The 20,501-nt window shown below is 33.8% G+C and overlaps 3 protein-coding genes across 9 annotated transcripts; 1 reads left to right on the forward strand and 2 right to left on the reverse strand.

Annotated features, from left to right (window-relative positions):
* Positions 1–2,689: 2,689 nt before the first annotated feature.
* LOC126770235 (uncharacterized) lies at positions 2,690–3,692 on the reverse strand. The gene has a single exon (XM_050489512.1). It carries the CDS (start codon positions 3,504–3,506, stop codon positions 2,817–2,819), a length of 690 nt encoding a protein of 229 aa, XP_050345469.1. The 5' UTR covers positions 3,507–3,692; the 3' UTR covers positions 2,690–2,816.
* An 8,481-nt stretch (positions 3,693–12,173) lies between these two features.
* Positions 12,174–15,890, forward strand: LOC126770224 (solute carrier family 25 member 35-like). Of its 6 annotated transcripts, none has more exons than XM_050489495.1 (6): positions 12,174–12,391; positions 13,028–13,294; positions 13,650–13,852; positions 14,143–14,266; positions 14,650–14,792; positions 15,698–15,890. In XM_050489495.1, exons 2-6 carry the CDS (start codon positions 13,056–13,058, stop codon positions 15,886–15,888), a joined length of 900 nt encoding a protein of 299 aa, XP_050345452.1. In that variant the 5' UTR covers positions 12,174–12,391; positions 13,028–13,055; the 3' UTR covers positions 15,889–15,890. The 6 variants fall into 6 exon arrangements, with proteins under 6 accessions (XP_050345452.1, XP_050345453.1, XP_050345455.1 ...); XM_050489496.1 differs by lacking the exon at positions 14,650–14,792 and adding an exon at positions 15,103–15,245; XM_050489498.1 differs by having other exon boundaries at positions 12,174–12,345.
* Positions 15,891–15,896: 6 nt separating this feature from the next.
* LOC126770163 (uncharacterized) lies at positions 15,897–20,501 on the reverse strand. Of its 2 annotated transcripts, none has more exons than XM_050489377.1 (4): positions 18,718–20,501; positions 18,521–18,630; positions 16,908–18,437; positions 15,897–16,553 (listed from the first exon to the last, which is right to left on the reverse strand). In XM_050489377.1, the coding sequence occupies exons 1-4, from the start codon at positions 20,429–20,431 to the stop codon at positions 15,978–15,980; spliced, it is 3,930 nt and encodes a 1,309-aa protein (XP_050345334.1). In that variant the 5' UTR covers positions 20,432–20,501; the 3' UTR covers positions 15,897–15,977. The 2 variants fall into 2 exon arrangements, 1 of the variants encoding a protein (XP_050345334.1); XR_007669443.1 differs by having other exon boundaries at positions 16,527–16,553; positions 16,623–18,437.

Here is a 20,501-nt window from a genome sequence, read left to right on the forward strand (position 1 = left end):
GTTTGGGAAACAGATAGCCGCGTGTGAATAATGTCCCAGAATTTAAAAAAAAAATCATGTGCGTAATTTGTGTTTATAATTCATCTCGTGCTTGACGGTGAAGGAAAACATCGTGAGAAAACCTGCATTTGTCTGATTTCATTGAAATTCTGCCACATGTAGAATTGGACCAACCCGCATTGGAGCAGCGTGGTGGAATAAGCTCCAAATCTTCTCCTCAAAAGGGAGAGGACGCCTTAGTCCAGCAGTGGGACATTAACAGGCTGTTACTGTAATTCTTTCTAATCATCAATCCTAATCAAAGAACATTACTAATAACATTTATCTTTATATAAATGTTGAGATTTCCCATCGAAAACGTTTCATTCCAATAGTAATTATTTCTTTCATATCGAACAATTTTTAGTACTAAACTAATCAAACAAACAACTGACATCGCTGTTGTTTTATTATTTTGTTTGCGTATCGATCGGCCTTCACTGTTCAATTTGTAACTGTATGGAATTTGTTTTTAATATTAAATGACATTCATTAGATTATGGAAGTCGTTTATATTTAAAGCCAGTGGCTAAATTAGTTAATAAGTGTGTGCCGCTGTCGTAATTACTAAAATTAGGTACAAATGTAAATACTTCAAAAATTATACCAATAACCGTCCGATATTGTTTTAGACGTTCAAAAGCTTTTTCCAATAAAAAAAACACTTATTATTTTGTTCGTAAATAACTATTCTTAGGAATTTTATAATGTTAAGCCTATTGCAATCACAGGTTTAAAGACAAATAAACAACTTTGGCATTGAATTGACGTGATATTGAATTCTTAAGAAGATAGCAATGTTAAACTGCCGCGCCCCGGAAAGCGTGTATATGCCGTTCTTACCCTAATCTCTTTCCGGACGAGATACACTGCGAAACTCAACACCTAGGAATGTATAACCGTTCGTCCTTAGGCTGATGTCTTTTCGATCGAGGACCCTTGCGAGTTGATAGATTTCGGTACACGTGGCAAAACTTCATCCGATACTTGTAGGTTATCTGACGATGATTGTCCCCGCCGGCCACAAGATAAACTATAAATATAAATTAAGCACATTAATGTTAGTGATACTTGCTTCGAATTTGTTGTTGTTTTTTAACAAAATACTGTGCTTAAAGTATTTACAGGCGATTACTTTAATTTCTTAATTAAATAAAAACACTAAACAAATAAGTACATTATAAGCTTTAAAATTCAATCCTTTGTTTCTATAACTCTTTGTTTATGCTAGCATATTAAAAACAAATGTTAAGCTTATATTTAAAAGCATGTAAAGGATTGTCCGACGTGTCCATCCGTTGTCACGCGATCAGACAAACGCGAGCGCATTTCTTTGCATGACCTACATAACACTAAATATTGTAGTGCAGCTTATGCACTCATTAAACGATTTTTTTTTAATTCGAGAGGTTTTAAATGGTATGCATATAATATACAATAATTAGTTTTCTAAATTGGATAAAATCGAATTCAATACCTAGTTATCATAACTTAACATTGGCGTAAAAAGAATTGAAATATTCACAGAAAATGTGATGATAATATTATTTCTGAAAGTTGTTGGTAACTGGTAACGTACAGTTTGACTAAAACATTTTAAAGGACTTTGGTATATGGATATATTCGTCTAAACCAAAGGTTTTACCGGATATGGCTTAAAAAGTAAATAATAGTAACATTTTTCTCTATTTTTTTCTTTATAATAAATATTCACATACACGTTTATAATATAGACTAACTCGCATTTGGAGCAGCGTGATGGAATGATCCAAACTTCCTCCTAAATAGGAGGTCTTATCCCAGCTATGGGATGTCATTTACAGGCTGCTGCTTGCATACTCCATGTATGCAGGTCCTCACTGATATGAATTGTTTGTGATTGTCTTTTATATATAAAGAGTAATATATATTCATCAATATTTATACTGCAAAAATATAATTATGATTTCCCACGAACGGAGTAAAAAATGAGAAATAATCGTTAAATAAAAATTAAATCATCAATGAATCAATGTAAAGTACAAAAATCTTATGCCGAATTTTATTAAAATTTTATTAGCGATAAAAAAATTATGGTACCAATTTTTGCTAAATAGTCCTTGATTTGGTCAATTTATACTTGTTTGTCCGAGATTGAATTATAATGTTTATATTTATAGATATACAACGACAAACTACGTACAATAACTAAATACATAAAACGCCCTGTAGTAGGAAGTAGTTTTGGCTGTAATGGTTATCGTCGGTCAAGGTAGCCTCAAGTTAATTTATCCGTGCTCGCTACTTTTAGATTAGTATAATGATATTTTGACTATTTTGTAAGTAGTGGGAGTTAATCTAATATTTAATTATAAAAAAATATTGCTTATCTACTTACGTAATAATATTTACATTTTAATATATCTTGTATTTTTGATTTATGATAAATTGCGCTATTGCCTTAAAATTTCGCTACCGTTACATAATATTTATTTTTTAAGTTATCACTAATAAAATATAAAATCGAAGATATAACAAATTCGGAAATACCCCTTTTCATAAATAAAACATGTCTTAAAAAACTTAGACACACTTTTATTTAATATTTTATGAACGCGCAACAAACACGCAATTCGAAAACTCTTGAGCAATTGGAAAATCTCTCGTTTACATTCGAATTATAACAAAATATAAATACAGAATTTTTTAACACGTTATCAGTTTTTTTCACTTCGTAAACACTTTCACAAGATGCTCATAGAAAACTTTATATAGAATACTCTTAAACTATAATTTGTTTAAAACCAACTATTCTCTTTTTTCATCCTGTCTCTGTGTCGCCCCTTCATTTCTAAGTTTTGAAAAATTTCCGACAATGTATTTAATTTCTGTGCAGGGCTTTGTGGTAATTTCTGCAATCGACAAGAATCGTTATCTCGACATATTATATTATAGGTCTCTCTTTCCCGTAAACATAATAATTTTCCCGTTTCCGGTAAAGACGTTAGTTTTGCAACTTGCAACGCTGCGTTTTTAAATCTCGTCTTCGGTGACAGCTTCGGCGCTGTACCGTTTTCGGAAACTGTCCTCCTCGTATTTTTCAATTTATCCGCATTGAGATATATCGGCTCGATAACATCGTACGTATTCTCTCTTAAAAGTGGATGCGGTTTCCTGTTGTCGTAATCCGTACTCTTTCGTAGAGCATGAATGCTTAAAGGTGTTAGTGGCTTGAGAACTTCCTGCAATTTTAAAGCATTATCGTCTTTTTTCAAATCAAAGACAATAACTTTAGTTTTTTCTTTTTTCTGACCAATAGCTGGTAGCGGATGGAAAGGGGACAGGGTAGATTTTATTGGTATATTGTTTTCTAGCATCCTCGATTGTGCCGTTTTGTGTTTTCGTGTTTTGAGTTTCCGCGGCGCGTAAATAGTAGTGAGCGCGCGCGTTTTCTGAGCGTCGAGCGCCACGAGTGGACCGGGCAGCATGGTAGCCGCCCGCCCACAACCCGTGACCTTGGATGTGTGTGGCCGATAATCGAACGGCTAACGCGCGATGGCCCCTGTGACTGGACACAACACGAAGCTACGTCGGCATCGGCGCAATTGACTGATTTTAATTTTTATTATCACATTCGTCCCCTCACCCTGGCAAATCAAGCGAGTTATGTTACATATTTTTATTGAAAAGTGACATTGACAACCTTTTTTTTCGTAACATTTATGCCAGTGTCTATTATTACAATAACTTTAACATAAATAATATTTGAATGTTCGTTCAGCTCAATAAAATTAACGATTTTTATAATTTGATTATACCTAAAAAAAACTATTTTGTACTATATATACGAATTAAAATCCTACAGTTAAGCTAAGTAGCGTCTTAAAGTCTAAATTCCTTAATTTAACTACCTATGTATCTTGATCATAACTTTTTTAACTTCTTGCATGATAAAAAAACAAAATTTTACGAATTTGAAAATAAGTAATAAAAGTATTTAATCCCCCAATAGCCCAACGGTCGTCGAGCAATATTACTGTCGCAAGTTCAAATTCCACTTTTTCGATTCCCACTCCTAACATAAGTGTCGAATTTACGAATATAGGTTCATTCAATTTATATAAAATAAACGTCATTTCATTTTGAAAAGTATAACAGCTATATGGTAACAGCAGGAGAAGGTTTGTTTTCAGCTATTTAATATATTTTAAATGGTAAGCAATTAGACAAAAGACCAAGCTGAGTTTCTTTCGCTGATCAGAGAATTTGCATTTGAATATAGTAACAGACCACAATTATCTCACAAGTATGAATTAAGCGATGGCCTCCTCTTCTGTTAAATAGGATTTAAAGTTTATTTCATCACGCTAGTCCAATGCAGAGCTGTGACCATTTGCATTTTACTCATATATTAAAGGTAGATGAGTATTTATATTATACATTATACATATATGTGTATAGTCAAATTGGCAAATGCCCACTTAATGGTAAGTGGTAACCACCAACCATAGACACTGGCACTGTAATAAATATTAAATATACCTTACATCGTCAATGCACCAACTTGGGAAATAAGATATTATGTCCCTTGTGCCTGTAGTTACACTGGCTCACTCACCCTTCAAACCGGAACACAACAAGACTAATTATTGCTGTTTGCGGTCGAATAGGTACCAAGTAAAATTATTTAAAACATATATTCGAATAAAAATGACAAAACCAAATCTTTTAACATAATGATACAGCTCATTAGTTCTCATACATCATACATGTGACCAACTGCACCTGCTTCAAGTAAACTTCCCTCGTTATTCATTTCATTGGACAGAACTATGCTTATTCAATAATGGCCGTCATAACTACCATCGATCGCACCGTCCTTCAGCATAAAATGTAATTTTCGTGACGTACACCGAATGTTCTTGATGGATTGATGTTTTATACAAAATGACTGCAATTTATGTAAATTATGTACATATGCCTTTGATCTATGCGATATCCTGGTAAAGTAATTGTTAGTAAAGTAACGTTTGAAATACCTAAGAATTTAATTATTAAAATATTATTTATTAGATGTAGATATTGATTGATTTTGGTTTTTTTTGTTCATGATTATGACAAAGATAACATGTTTGAAATCACACCAATAACAAAGAGGTGAATTTTGTTTCTTATCAAACATCGATACAATATAATAATGCTATATCCTCAAAATAATATTACATATGAACATTAGATATCCTCTATGCACCTTGAAACTATAAAATGTGAAAGTTTCATATTAATATGACTAGTAGATTTTGCGTGTATTTGGAAAAACGAGTACAAAACGCACCTCTAAATCTTAATATATTGATACAGGAATTAATACTATTATAATATATTAGTACTGTATTTATACTGTAACTAATAAATCTTTATAACTTATAAAAGAGTTCGAAAATTATATGGTTTAATGTCTTATCTCAAATTCTTATAATATTAGTTATTATTAAGTTTATATAATGTGTTTGAAGATTAACGAGTATATGATAAGAACAAAATATGTAACTCCATGAATAGGAAAACAACATTGAAATTATATTGTTATATATTTGCAAACAATAATAGTTCACATTAGTGACGAATTAAGTGATTAGTCAATTTATTGTCCGTCGCTACAATAACTGGATCGTGAATAAATAATGCAATTTGATTAATTTATTTTTTCATCATCATCATCATATCAGCCGAAAAACTACCACTGCTGGACAAAGACCTTCCCCAAGAATTTCCACGTTGGCCGATCTTGCGCTGCCCGCATCCAACGGCTTCCCGCGACTCGTTCTAAGTCGTCGGTCCACCTTGTAGGGGGCTTGCCCACGCTGCGTCTTCCGGTTCGTGGTCGCCACTCGAGAACCTTTCTGCCCCAGAGGCCGTCGGTTCTGCGAGCAATGTGCCCCGCCCACTGCCACTTCAATTTAGCAATTCTTCGGGCTATGTCGGTTACTTTGGTTCGCCTGCGGTTTTCATCATTTCTGATTCGATCTCGCAGATAAACTCCGAGCACAGCCCTCTCCATTGCCCTTTGAGTGACCTTGAGCCTTCTCATGAGGCCCATTGTGAGCGACCACGTCTCTGATCCATAAGTCATCACTGGCAACACACACTGGTCGAAGACTTTCGACTTGAGACACTGCGGTATTTGGGATGAGAAGATATCGTATAAGGGAATAAACACCAGAGAACGGGCAACAGCGTCTCTCTGAGTACTATGACTAACTTACTGCGATCGCCAACCCGTCTGCCAAGCGTGGCGATTATGGCATATCCCCTCAATGATTCGCGCAACTAATTTATTATTTATTGAATTCAAATTATTATCGCTAAAATCGATTCTTTCTTCATTATAAACAAGTTTTCGCTCGTGAGGTAGAGAGGTGTTAAGTGAAAAAAAGTATGTCCTTCCTTGGGGTTCAAGTTTGCTTCATAAAAAATTTTTTTATAGAATTTTTTTTTATAGAATAGGAAGGCGGATGAGCATATGGGCCTGATGGTAAGTGGTCACCAACGCCCAAACGCATTTTAAGAAATGTTATCCATCGCTTACATCACCAATACACCACCAACCTTGGGAACTAAGTTATGTCCCTTGTGCATGTAATTACACTTGCTCACTCACCCTTCAAACCGGAAAACAACAATACCAAGTACTGCTGTTTTGCGGTAGAATATCTGATGAGTGGGTGGTACCTACCCAGAAAAGCTTGCACAAAGCTCTACCACCAGTAAATAAAATTATAATATGAGTATAGATTATCTTGATAAGATATTTCTTTTTGTCATTCGATTTTATCATCACTAGATACCCACCTGTATCATAGTCAAGTACTCAGTACGTCCTGAAAATCAAAAATATTTTCATACGAAAGTTCTTTGAAATTTGTTTAGCCGTTTCAGCATGAAGCGATACAAAAATATATTTCTTGATATATTCGATTAGTTGTTTTTACTGAAACAAATAGGACAAATTAACAAACACACTTTACTTTTTAAAATATTATTAGTATAAAATGATTCAGAATACATTTTTAAGAGATAATATATAAAAAATTAGAAAGCCTTTTACGATAAGGCTTTCTAATGACGCTGTGAACTTGACATTAAAATGGTGATTCATTGATAAGTCTAGTCAACCTTGTGGCCTGAAGTCATGGCTATTGACCTTAGAGGTCGATCAATGATTCATATACAAAGAGGTTAGAATATACATATTTTTTGTATGTCATGTGTACTTTTAGTTTTTAATGTATCATTTAAATAAAAAACCTATGCAATATAACTTACACACATTTTCTCACACACATATTGACTGAGCCGAGATGGCGTAGTGAACAGAAAACTTGCATTTTAATACACGAGTAAAATCGCAGTTTTTAATACTTTTCTTTTATTGAATAGGTCGGCGGACGAGCATATGGGCCACCTGATGGTAAGTGGTCACCAAACGCCCTTAGACATTGGCATTGTAAGAAATGTCAACCATCGCTTACATAGCCAATGCGCCACCAACCTTGGGAACTAAGATTTTATGTCCCTGGTGCCTGTAATTACACTGGCTCACTCACCCTTCAAACCGGATCACAACAATATCAAGTACTGCTGTTTTGCGGTAGAATATCTGATGAGTGGGTGGTACCTACTCAAACGAGCTTGCACAAAGCCCTACCACCAGTAAAACAAGCAAGCACCAACGTGTACATCATTTTTGTTAATATTTTGTACTTGGTGGTAAAAGGAAAACAACTTAAGGTAATTTATATCTGTCAGAACAAAATACCCACGCTTTCCATTTATGGTTATTTACTTTTTGATATAATTAACACAAATATCTAAACCACCTAATATTCATTATGACAACTATCACACATTATAAAAACGTACGTAAAAGGATAATTGTCATACTTAATAAATATAGTCAACACTTAACACAACACCCGAAAATATGAACTTAATGACGCTAAACCTATTTAAATAATAATAATAATAAATAACTTTATTCACCAAAAAGAAACAAAGACAAAATTAAGGTACAAAACCATAAAAAAGAGTTAACAATATGATATTTGATAATTTAGTGGAAAGGTCGTAGTCTCAGCTAGGCTGCTTTTCAGTCTACGCCTTGTACGCTGCCAACACAAACGTTACATTCAGTGCAGTAAAAGGTAAAAGAAGATAAAATTACTTAAATAATAAAAGTGAATACAATTTTATAACACGCTCAATAGGCTAAAATAAAAAACATGCAAGCATTACTAAAACAGAGAGGTTTTTTTTGTTTGAATTCTTGGAAAAAGAAACTATTTCATATTGAATAAAAAAATAATATAAATAATATAATAAATAATATAATATGAAGTCGAGATGGCCCAGTGGTAAGAACGCGTGAATCTTAACCGATGATCGTGGGTTCAAACCCGGGCAAGCACCACTGAATTTTCATGTGCTTAATTTGTGATTATAATTCATCTCGTGCTTTACGGTGAAGGAAAACATCGTGAGGAAACCTGCATGTGTCTAATTTCATCAAAATTCTGCCACATGTGTATTCCACCAACCCGCATTGGAGCAGCGTGGTGGAATAAGCTCCAAACCTTCTCCTCAACTAGGGAGAGGAGGCCTTAGCCCAGCAGTGGGACATTTACAGGCTGTTACTTTTACTTTTACTTAAAAAAATAATAATATTTAAAATGTATAAGCAAATAGAAATATATAATTTAATAAATTTAGTGTCACTCTCTCTGTTCAAGATCAGATTACATTATGCTTAATATTAGTTAGTTAATCTTCTCGTCAATAGATGGCGTTAGATGTATTATACATCGCGCTATAGGAATATTTTTTCTAGAGTACAATATAAGTTTTTGTAGATTCATAAAAGGATTACAATAACACTATCTAACCAGCAGTTCATACTCGGTGGTTTTATTTTTGAAGTCTCACAGTACCAAAACTACCGGGTAACACCCCAAACACTCTGTAAATCTATAAACTAATACTAGTTTTCATTACTTAGTGATGACATCGAATGTCTAATAAATTTTGAATAAATCGAGAATAGTCGTTTTATACATTAGTAAGTAAGTATAACAGTAAACCTTGTTTCCACTTTTTGGTGAGGATATTATTATCAATAAAATATATAAATTACTCATGTATCCTAAGTACCTACTAATATATTTAGAAAAAAAGCCAATGGTTATAAATTGTATGTTTACACTAAATATGTATTTTTGTAAAATAAACTTAAATAAGGTTCTTATTATCCGACATGAAAGTTTTACATAATGTCGAGTATTCCCCTAAATTTATAAATGTCGATAGCCACATTATTTGCCAATGCAATATTATTAATCGTATAGTCCTTTCCATTTTATAAGAGTCAATAAAAGTGTCAATCGAATCGATAATAATCGAAATGTTACGTTGCCTCACTAGTTCCATCTAACAAAAAGTGAATAACCAAATGTTCAGAGTATACTTTCCAACCCCGGCTTCGCCCCTTACACGGGTCAGGTGTTAGGTATTCTTTCCGTTTCTGTATATTTGCAAATTTTACCCCTGGTAACGTGTATATTTGCAAATTTACGTGTTGATTGGTTGAGTAGCTTAGACTTCAATCAAACCTAACAAACAAACTCTCTTCCGAATTTTAATATATATTAGGCTTGAAGCAATACATCTTGACTGGTCACGGTAGCATGCACAAGCGTTCCCGTGGCGCTCCGTTAAGACGAAAAGGGTACCGCTGGTTTTTTAGTAGGTATTTCGATGTTCGGAGCGCACTCGGCGCCTTGGAAACGCGTAATACATATTTCCAACGTTAAAAAAAAGTCCATCCTGACTGCTTCGAACAGTCCGTGTATGGCCGGCCTTAACTTCATATATCATGTAAAAAATATATAATTTTTCTATTTCACAAAGTATGACGTATTAAACTACAAGTCACGATGTAAATATAAAACATACAATGATATAACAATATGTCGCATCCTACGTAACATTATATTTAAACGTGTATTAATTCAAGGTTATTTACGCGGCTGAATTACGAAGATAATTACTGTTATCGTATTGTATAATTAACAAAGACGACATTATAAAATTCGAATAAAAAAATATTTTTACAGCATTGAAATATTCCCTATTAATAGTACTTTGAACCTTACAAGTGTAAAATATATGCATGTAGCGTTTTTTTAGCCCAATCATTAGATTAGTATATAGGATGGTATAGGGTTGCCAGGTTGCATTTTATAAGATGTACTCTTTAAGAGTCGGATTTAAGTTTTGAAATCTGTACAACAGATTTATAATATTCATCAAGGGTCATACTCACTCTGCAAACACTGCAAGCAATTTTAAAGCAAATCCTTTTAAGGAGAGGGTTAGGAGCTTATTACGCTGCCCCAGTAAGTAAACATGTTAAGGATTTTCAACCGAAACATGCGGTTTTACTAACGCCTTCACCGCAGAGCACGAGATGAAGTATAAAGCCTGGGTGTGAATCCGCAATCTTCGGTTATGTTTCAAGTATTTCATTCCAACGCCAGAATGGCCATTAACAAGAGCGACTGCGTTTCACTTAATATAATAACTGATAAAAAGTCAGGCCGGGGAAATAAAAATTAGGCCGGACACGACTCAGAAATGCTAAACATATCCGGCTAAAACTGGCAACCTGGCAACCCTATGTACAGAAAAATCTGCATTGGTATTCAATAATAACCCTTATTTAGTTCTCAATAAAGTCTCTATAGTTTATTTTATCGTATTATATCGATTCCTACCCATTCATGGCGCGCGCCGACGTAAACTCTTCCTCAAACGAGTGCCAAATCTCGTATTAGGTGACGTCATAGTGGACGATGTTAAGCGGTAGTAGCATAATAAGGAAATAATAGAATTATATATTTTGTATTATTTCTAATCTGGAAATTATGGAAAAAATACTATCTTGTGTTGTAAAGTGAAACTTGTATTTATTTATCAGGAAGCCCCGTGGTTATATATAGTATATAACCGTTTATATACTAAGAAATACATTTTTATGCGTTTTTTTTGCTTTTATATAATAATAATAATGTCCTCCAGACCGATTTCTTCCACGGAGGCCAATCTCAAGAGAGATTAGCCAACTACGCAGGAGATATTATAGTGCATAAGTGTGTGCGCAAACACAGGTGCACTTTCTCTTCCCTCACTCTCATAATCCGATGGGACGGCAATCCGACACGACCGGAAGCAGTTCAGGCGCAGGACCAACGGCTTTACGTGCTTTACGAGGCACGGTACACACTTCCAACTTCCAGACTCCGGGGTGCTACTGAGAATTTTCAGATAGAAAAACCCAATAACTTTTTATTAGCCCGACCTGGGAATTGAACCCAGGACCTCCGGGTCTGCCGCCTTACATCAAGCCACCAGACCAACGAGGCAGTTAATAGCTTTTATATAACCCTTTACATAAAAGTAAAAAAAACGCATAAAAATAAATAAATACTAAATATAATACCATTATAGACTAGCTTAGTAAGCAAATAAAAGTTGTTGCTCGTTTAGGTATAAAGATTAGGTACATTAGAAGTAGGTATTAAGAATAAAATTGTAAAGTTAAATTTCTGTAACTCTCTAAATAGAAGTATGTTTAATTAAAGCAAAATGCGTCCGACACGAAAAAGTATAAATAGTCGGCGTCACGTGACAATACATATACACGCGTTTTTATAAAAATAAGTACAACGCGAGTTATATTTATTTTCAATTGAGTGATCATTATAAATTTGTAAATATTTTATTAATATAATATATATTTCACATATATATAATAAACACAACGACGCGCCCCACTCTTTTTTTCCAATGTGAAAGAAACAGTGCAAGTGTGCCACGTAAGCTGTAATAATAGAGTTTTCGTGGATTAAACTAACTGTTATATATTACATTAACAATTGTTGTCCCAAAAAATTTTAAAACGATAATTGCCAATTACGAATTATGAATTGAAAAATAAAAATCAATAATATCTTCCATACAGCATTATCTTATTCGCAATTTTAGTTTCATTGCCACGAACGTCAGATAACATAACAAGTCAGATACTTCAGATAGTAAACGCCAGTATCAAGAGTCGCTGTGTTTTTACGTAACTGCTACTAAATGCTCGTGGCGTTGTAGAATTTAAAGTATATTATAATACGAAAGTGACGGACTTAAATTTATACCGATCGTAGAATTTTCTTTTAGTGATAAATATGAAGCATCTATAAATAAATAAAAACGTGTCATGTATGTGTGATGATAATTCACTGTCCGTATTCCAATATAAAATGTGGTAAGTGTGATTGAAGTACTAAAAATATTTCATTTGTTTATTTAGTATATGGTATTCGAATCAAGTTATTGTTTTAATTATATTATAGTTATTTACATGTATATAGATTATTATATAGAAATTTTGACATTAGTTGCAAATAAAATTTGATGCTTTAAAAAACAATATTGTCTATATTCTTGATTTATCTCAAAGTTTTTAATCAATACTTTTATTTCGCAAAGGATGCTGTCGTTCTGGGGTACAGTTCTACTAATTCATAACGGTTACGATATAATTTCGATTCTGTTCCGATCCAACGTCGACCAAACCTCAGCTGAATCGTTGTGTTAGTAGAATTCTATTTCGATTCGATTCTGATAAAATGACAGTTTGTTAGTAGAATTGGCCCTTGACCAATTTTGCCAATATCAACTACTCTCAAGGCAGAATGGTCACCTGCGCGGGACATAGCCATTAGGTATAGTGCACTACTCTGCACTGACATCTGCAAAAATCCAATGGCCTTGAACCCAGGAACTCGCGGCCTGCCGCCTGTAGCATTAGACTAACAGTGCATTTTGCGAGTATTTTATATTTAAGGTAATTCAATTTATTTCTTAAATGTGTCTGTTAAAACAAATTTACCGTTAACAGGTAAATATATCAACAAAATTAAACAAAAATGGATTTCGTTATCGGAGGATTGGCGGGTGCCGGTGCAACGATTTTCACAAATCCTATGGATGTGGTGAAAACGCGCTTACAGCTGCAAGGCGAACTACGGGCACGCAATGAACACGCCGCGAGATATAGGGGAATATTTCACGCATTGTACGTCATTGCTAAGAACGACGGAGCATTAGCCTTACAAAAAGGCTTAGCGCCAGCGATGGTTCTAGGTTTCTGCATGAATTCCGTAAGGTAAACAAATTGTTTCGCGTCAGAAGCGCATTTACGTAGCAAATAAATTCCAATAAAATTTTACCCCAAAATTGAGTTCAATCACTATTTCAAAAAATATATTAGTAGTTACTCAAAGATAAAGTAATTTTTTTATATTTTTTTATATAACTCAAGATGATAATCGTACATATATAACTACACTATAACCTTTTATAAAACAAAAGTTTAAATACTATATGTAATCCGAATACCATAGAATTATTTGGAAAGGCTAATTATTTTTAAACTTGCCAAACTAGTTGGTGTGCGTCGTGACGTAGTGTTAATTTAGCCGGAGTAGCTCCTTAAGGAATCCTATAATATTGTTTCACAGATTGGGCATGTATCACATAGCTGAAGTCCAAGGTTGGACGAAGACTAAAGAAGGTGACATTAGTATACACAGGACAATGTTCTGGTCAAGTGCCAGCGGAGTGATGAGTGGCCTTGCTGCCAACCCTGCCTCTGTGCTAAAGACAAGAATGCAAGCAGCAGCCCATCCCAGTATAGCAGTGGGCAGGCAACATTCGTATAATGGTAATTAATTGTAGACCACACTATAACAGTAAAAAATGCTTAGAACTTATTATTAATTATTGTAGAACTATTAGCACTCTTATGGCTTTATAATTAATTATTAATTTCTTCTTTTATTTATGTCTTTTTCTTTACAATAAAATTATGTTTTTTTAAAAACCTCTCGACTATGTTCGCAAATTAAATCACGAGCACAAATTAATATGAAGAAAGCCATATAGGACGTTTTCCTCCGAAAAAGAATATATATCTCCTCATCATTCATTAATTTATACTCCCACACTCACTAGGTATGGTAGACGGCTTCGTAAAGATCTACAGGATGGAAGGAATACAAGGTTTTTTTGCTGGTGTAAACGCTACCTGTTCAAGATTGGCTATCGGCAGCGCAGCTCAACTTACAACATTTTCGACGTAATTTATTTTTATATCGATACAAGCACTTACCACTGTTTTATCACACTTAGGGATTTTATAGGTCCTAAAATAAAAAATATAAGCTCGGCATTAATGTATGCTAAACTTTTCTGGGCATGTTTTTGTTTTAACCCGTATTTGTTTATGTTGCGTGTACTGCATTACATTCAATGAACGAATATAATACGGGCAAAAGTGTAACAAAAACAGACATATAAATAGAATATTTAATTTAAATAAACATCGAATTTCAAATCTTGACTATTCTGCGATTATTTTAGCAAAATATAATCAAGATCGGAGATACGAGAGACGTTTGTCTAGAAAATAAAAATAAGCTGGCTGAAAAACTGCTACACTAATTATTTCTTCTCCTGCAGTGCAAAAGAAACATTGCTGTCTTATGGCTTGTGTAAGCGATCTCCTCTTGGACTCGCATTCACCGCAAGCTGTATGAGTGGCGTGATGGTAGCTCTAGCCATATGCCCTTTTGACGTCGTCGCTGTACGACTTTACAATCAGGGTAATCAGATTACCACTTGATTATTGTCAGAGTTTAATCATATCACTTTTCACGTTTGTTTGTTAAAGCTGTACCACATAATTGCACCCTCTGAAATGACCTTCCGTTCATATTATTTTTAAAACATGTAATAACTTTAACATTTTGTAAAATCATACGACGAATAATTTCCTTATGAAAAAGTTATGCCTCGTATCATTTCTTACAACGGCACGGCCAGGTTTTCTCTTATAGAACACTGTTTGTACTTTGATGGAAACATATTTAAAAAAGGTAGCGGGGAATTGTTCAGCTTATTAATCCATTGCAGAGTGAAAGAACTCCTGCTTGCGCACGGTTATTGGGAGCATTCGCCCGCGACGCTAGCGTTCACGGCAAGCCTTGCATGTGGAGTCGTGTGTGTATTGCTGGAAACTCCTCTGGATGTTGTCAATACAAGACTTTATAACCAGGGTAATTAATGGCTCTATGTGATGTGATTATAGTAAAGTAACCATTTTGTCCGTAACATTAATTATCATTCTCATTTAACGGTGACCAAATGATAAAAAATACATGTAAGTTTGATCATTTCGCCTTATATTTGTTGGCTTTGGTTTGGCTTGCCAACTAATTACCGATTTTTAGTTGCGCTTATTATGTATTATATTTTCGATATCATGATTGTTCGTAAATTAAATTTTAATCAAATAATTATTTTAAACAAAAATAAAATTGTGTATACTTTTTTATTATAATTTCGTTTCTAAGTAAAATTGGATTGAATAATAATTAAATGTTACACACCAGAAACTTGTAAGTATTTAATTAATATTGGAATAGCAATAGCAAGCTTAGTTTTTCCCAACCCACCAGAAGGGCATTTTTTTATTATATTTAAAAAAAAAAAAACTGGTATTTTTCAGGCCCTGCGTCGAAAGGTGAACTACTTTACAGCGGAGTTTTTGACTGCCTGAATAAAATATATAAGAAGGAAGGCCTTCATGGTCTATACAAAGGAATAGGTCCGCTTTATCTAAGAATAGCGCCTCATACAACCTTGTCCCTAGTGATTTGGGACATGCTAAATATATTATTTAATAATAAAAACAGATAATATAAAAATTGTTTTATTTCGTTATATTATCACAATAACAATTTTGATAACAGTACGACAAATATTACTATATTATATCTCGCATAAAGTTACACAATCAATTGATTTTCATCCTCTTTGTGTAACGCTTGATAACACATCAGAGGCGGTGTAAAATGAATTTCCCAATTTACATCAGAGGAGGTAGTGCTGATATTGACTTCTTCATCTTCACATGAACTATTAATAGTTTCAATTTCTTCATCATTACAATTAACTCCTAGGGGCAAATCACCAATAACACGATTGTATGTTTTTGCACAAATGTTTTCACAAGCTTCAGGGTGATATGGGTCTGACCAAACATTTTTTACAGCAGCTTTTACAAGACGCCGCTGTAACCGTTCTCTTTGCTTTATTTTATCTTTATTGTTTGTAGATTCTATTTCATATATTAATGGCATGTATCGTTCAGTATTGTATTTCGAATTCTCAGACGTGACTTGCATTTCAATGTGATACTTGCCATTGTTTTTACTAACTATAAGCGTGGGCTTCTCTTCAATTTTCTTTTTGACACGTCTTGTCCGTTTAATCGCCTCTACGGTGGACTTCCTTATTTTAGCTTTATTAAGAACTTTAAGTAAACGCTTAGATACAGCACCTGGTTTCCAATCTTTATGTACCTATAAAATATTTTATTTATAATTACAAACAGTTTTGTTTTATTAATTACTCTAATAAAAAAATCTTACTTCAATGTGATAATGGAAACGCCCAAAACAAATTCACATCCTTATATAATCTTTGCTTCATTATAAAATATAAAAAAAAACTGAAAGTTTTAAGAGAACCGTACGTTTATTTTTAGTTTTATTTTTTCTTACGATTAATAAACGTTACAAAATTTAACTTAGCACAGTACCAAATAAATTAACTTTCACTTAAAACATTACAAAAGTCGTAAAAAACTACCAATTGTCACTTCAAACAGAAAAAATATATATGGGTTAGAACGATGGACATAACAGTTATTAAACCTGCGTCGCTGTAGTTTTTGTCGTCTGTGCAAGAAGACGATCACGCAGCTGCTTTTTCATCACTTCCGAGTTGATGAAAGAATGAAAACATGGTACATGAAACGAACTTAGACTTATACCGCGATCTTCTAGGGTTGCCAATCTTTCCCGTGGACGTAAATTTTTACGATGTCTTAATTTGAAATACGTTTTATTACCGTATGCATCGACAGCGACAATACCTTTATCAGATGGTACGGGATGATGACACTTGTTTTTGGCCCTTAAATTAATTACATTACTTTTATTTATATCCTTTGGACCGAGCTTGCTTTTCTTAGAAAAAGGCAGATGAAAAACTGTTTTAGGTTGAGGTATATTTATGTCTTCACCGTGTGCCAACATATCTTGTAGTGTAGAAATAAGTAATTTTCTGTCACCGCCATGACCTACGATTCCTAACTTTGATAATTGTCTAGGGGAGACATCTCCAAAACAGCTCCAACTTGTTTCAGACTTGTCATATTTCTTGTCACCAGTTTTCCACTTCTTTGTTTGGTCACCACGATGTTTCTTTTTCTTTATTGACCCTGCTGCTGCAGGGTAGAACTTCCATTTACCATGACAATCAATATATCCATCGACGCCAACAACTAACCATTTACCATTCATAGCCTGGAATTTTCCAGTCTCCGCGTCAACCTGCTCACCACTTGGACCAATAAAATTATTAGGCGCCCATCTGCCATCTGGAGCTATATAGCCATCTACATTTATTTCTAACCAATTATGTTCAGGACTCCAAAAGCCACCTAAGTCACTGCACTGTTCCTTTCCATCAAGACCTTTAAAGAACCTTGGAACGAGATTTCCAAACCTGTCTACGAGCTTAACTCTATAATCAAGATATGAATATTGTGAACCATTATCTACTTTAATTATTTTTTTTCCTTTATAACTAGGATCAAATATTGCATTAGGGGGGGTAAACTCAACAATCCATTCATCAGAATCAGTATCGGAGCCAATTGACAATTCGTCTTCTGAACAAGAGCAAGAAACGTTCATATTTGTAGTCTTTGGAGTTGGCAAAGCTGGATAACACATACATTTAGGATCTTCAGTATCAGGTAATATACCTAGGGCTTGCTGATATGTTTTTAAGCAAATTTCTTCACACATATCTCTAAAAGTGCTTTGTATAAAATCTCGTTGAGCTCTCTCGAGCCGTCTTCGTGCTCGTTCTTTTTTCTTGAGACGAATTCGATTTTCCTCGTCTGTTCTGCCTATAAAGTATGTTACGACTGGCTTATCTTCATAAGGTTGTTGATTTAATGTCCTTGGTTTTAAATAACTTTTCATAGTTTCCATAGTAATAGTATATTCACCATCCTTTTTGTGAACAATAAGTAAAGGTCTTTTTATAGGGCGTTTTCTTTTATTTATATCTTTGCGTTTCTTCTTTGACAACAATTGACCTGGATTTTTCGCTATCTTTAATAACCTTACCACGTGTTTACTCGTTGCACCTGGTTTCCACATAGGGCGAAACTATAAAAAAAAGGTAAAAAAAAAGATAAAATACAACAAAAAAATTAAACATGTGAGTTCATTACACAAACTTAAATCCTTACCTTCATTCCTGGCACATTTTCTGCCGTCCAAAGCCAACCCATATTTTTGGGAACATTATCTAAAGTACCCGAACAGGGTAAGCCACATTTACTGTGACCAATTTGAGGAGCTGTAAATAAGATACAATACGTATAAAAATTAAACAAAAATATGCAATGTCATGTTGAACTCCCGTGAGTGTGTTTTCAATACATACGTATACCTTTATAGCCATAATTGAATTTAAACCTGTCATCTTTTTTATTTTTTTTCTTGCCTTTTTTCGAGTCTTTTTCGGATTCAACGCTTTTCTTATCACTAACCATTAGAGGCTTATCAGAAGCCGCTGCTTTTTGAGGAGAACTCACTCTTAAGTTCTTTTGATCGTCCAATTTTTTTCGACTTTCACTGCCGGATGTACTACCAGGTTTTAACTTACTCTTATCAAGTATTTTGTGGAATATAGGACAAGGTATTGGCATTTCGTGAATAGGTCTACTGGTTAGCTCTTCACCAGCTAATTCGTAGCCACCACAAACTCCACAGTATGTTGTTTTCTTAGTAAAACCAAATGTACATTCACAAGCGCAAAAACATGGATCTTCTCCATATTTCATTTTTGCTGTTACTCCTCCTATCACCTCCTCTATTTTTTCTACAGTTTTATTTTCATTACAACATGGCTTTCTGAAGGTCGATATATCTAAATTAATTCGATCATCCGCTGCTGATGGTGGTAATTTCCTGTGAATTCTGTCGTTACAATTAACATCTTTACATTTGATTACACTGAATTTAGCAGCTTCATCTGATAAGTTTAAGGAATTTGCACTTGTTGAACTTGAGCCTATTCTTTCTTTACGAGGACAATCCGAAGCGCATTTCTTGAATTTAAATTTTTTTTGAGCTCTTGATCCTTCTACGTTTTCTTCATCTGATTCTTTAGGAGAGTTTTGACGAGAAGAATCATTTTGAACAGAAAAATAACCGACACAGTAAACTTGGTTACCAAATGTACCTGAAGAATCTCCAAATATATATTTTAATGTATCGTTTCGTTTACCACGAATTGATAAACATGACATAGTGTTATCAATATCTTTGTGTTTCTCCTCAATTATTATATTATTGCTTTTAACGGTATTAATTGGATAAACTGTATCGTGCAATGATTTGATCGAGATGTTTTTATCGTATTTTTTCTCCGTATTTGTCATCGAAACTATATTTTCTATTACTTCAGGATTCATATAAGTAATATGTTTGCTATTAAGCTTGTTTTGATTGTGGTTATCACTTTTAATATTGTTACCAGTATTTAAAATCGTGTTGGTTTTTGAATTTATTTGTGTATAAATAAGCATAGGCACATTTTTGGAAATGGACCCTAAGTGGCTTGTTATTTTGTTACCTAAATATGTTAACTTAATACTGAGTTCAATTAAAACGACTCTTTTTGAGCTTAAATCATCATAAATACTGTATGAACCTTGTGAACACGGTGGTCGAATTGTCGGTTTTTTTTCTACGTCGCTCAAATACTCAACATATACTTTGTTCCACGGTATAAAAACAGATCCCAATTTAACATTCGGATTAGTATCTCTCCAAAAAGATAACTCGAGTGGGTAATGTTTCATATAAGATACAAGCAGAGGTAGTTTGTTGACTATCAATATTGATTGACGACCCATTTGCGGCTTCAGGTTTGACGTTTTCTTGATCATAGCATTATTTTTTCTTACCTTTTGTTTTGATTGTACTTTTACTTTCTGTGCGTTCTTTGGTAACGACGAAGTTATTGGATTTTTTATAGTTGTTTTGAATATCTCAGCAAATTGAGTGACTACTTTTAATTCTTTCTCTGCTGTGTAACACTTTAGGTGTTTTATACCTATCTCAAATAAAAACATTGAATCCGAAAGAGCCATTATAAGTATATGATAAATGTTACTTTAGCGATAAATTACATTTACGGTTATCAAAATAATAAAAATTATA

The sequence above is a fragment of the Nymphalis io genome, chromosome 8, assembly GCF_905147045.1.
Source record: "Nymphalis io chromosome 8, ilAglIoxx1.1, whole genome shotgun sequence".
NCBI lineage: Eukaryota > Metazoa > Arthropoda > Insecta > Lepidoptera > Nymphalidae > Nymphalis > Nymphalis io.

Bases quoted from the DNA above. Each gene is read 5' to 3' on its own strand.
- LOC126770163 (XM_050489377.1), bottom strand. From the start codon at position 20,431: ATGGCTCTTTCGGATTCAATGTTTTTATTTGAGATAGGTATAAAACAC. The intron at 18,631-18,717 runs GTATGTATTGAA...TCTTATTTACAG, and splicing joins TTATGGCTATAAAGGTATAC to CTCCTCAAATTGGTCACAGT. The intron at 18,438-18,520 runs GTAAGGATTTAA...TTTTTTTTATAG, and splicing joins AAAATGTGCCAGGAATGAAG to TTTCGCCCTATGTGGAAACC.
- LOC126770235 (XM_050489512.1), bottom strand. From the start codon at position 3,506: ATGCTGCCCGGTCCACTCGTGGCGCTCGACGCTCAGAAAACGCGCGCG.
- LOC126770224 (XM_050489495.1), top strand. From the start codon at position 13,056: ATGGATTTCGTTATCGGAGGATTGGCGGGTGCCGGTGCAACGATTTTC. The intron at 13,853-14,142 runs GTAATTAATTGT...CACACTCACTAG, and splicing joins CAGGCAACATTCGTATAATG to GTATGGTAGACGGCTTCGTA. The intron at 14,267-14,649 runs GTAATTTATTTT...CTTCTCCTGCAG, and splicing joins CAACTTACAACATTTTCGAC to TGCAAAAGAAACATTGCTGT.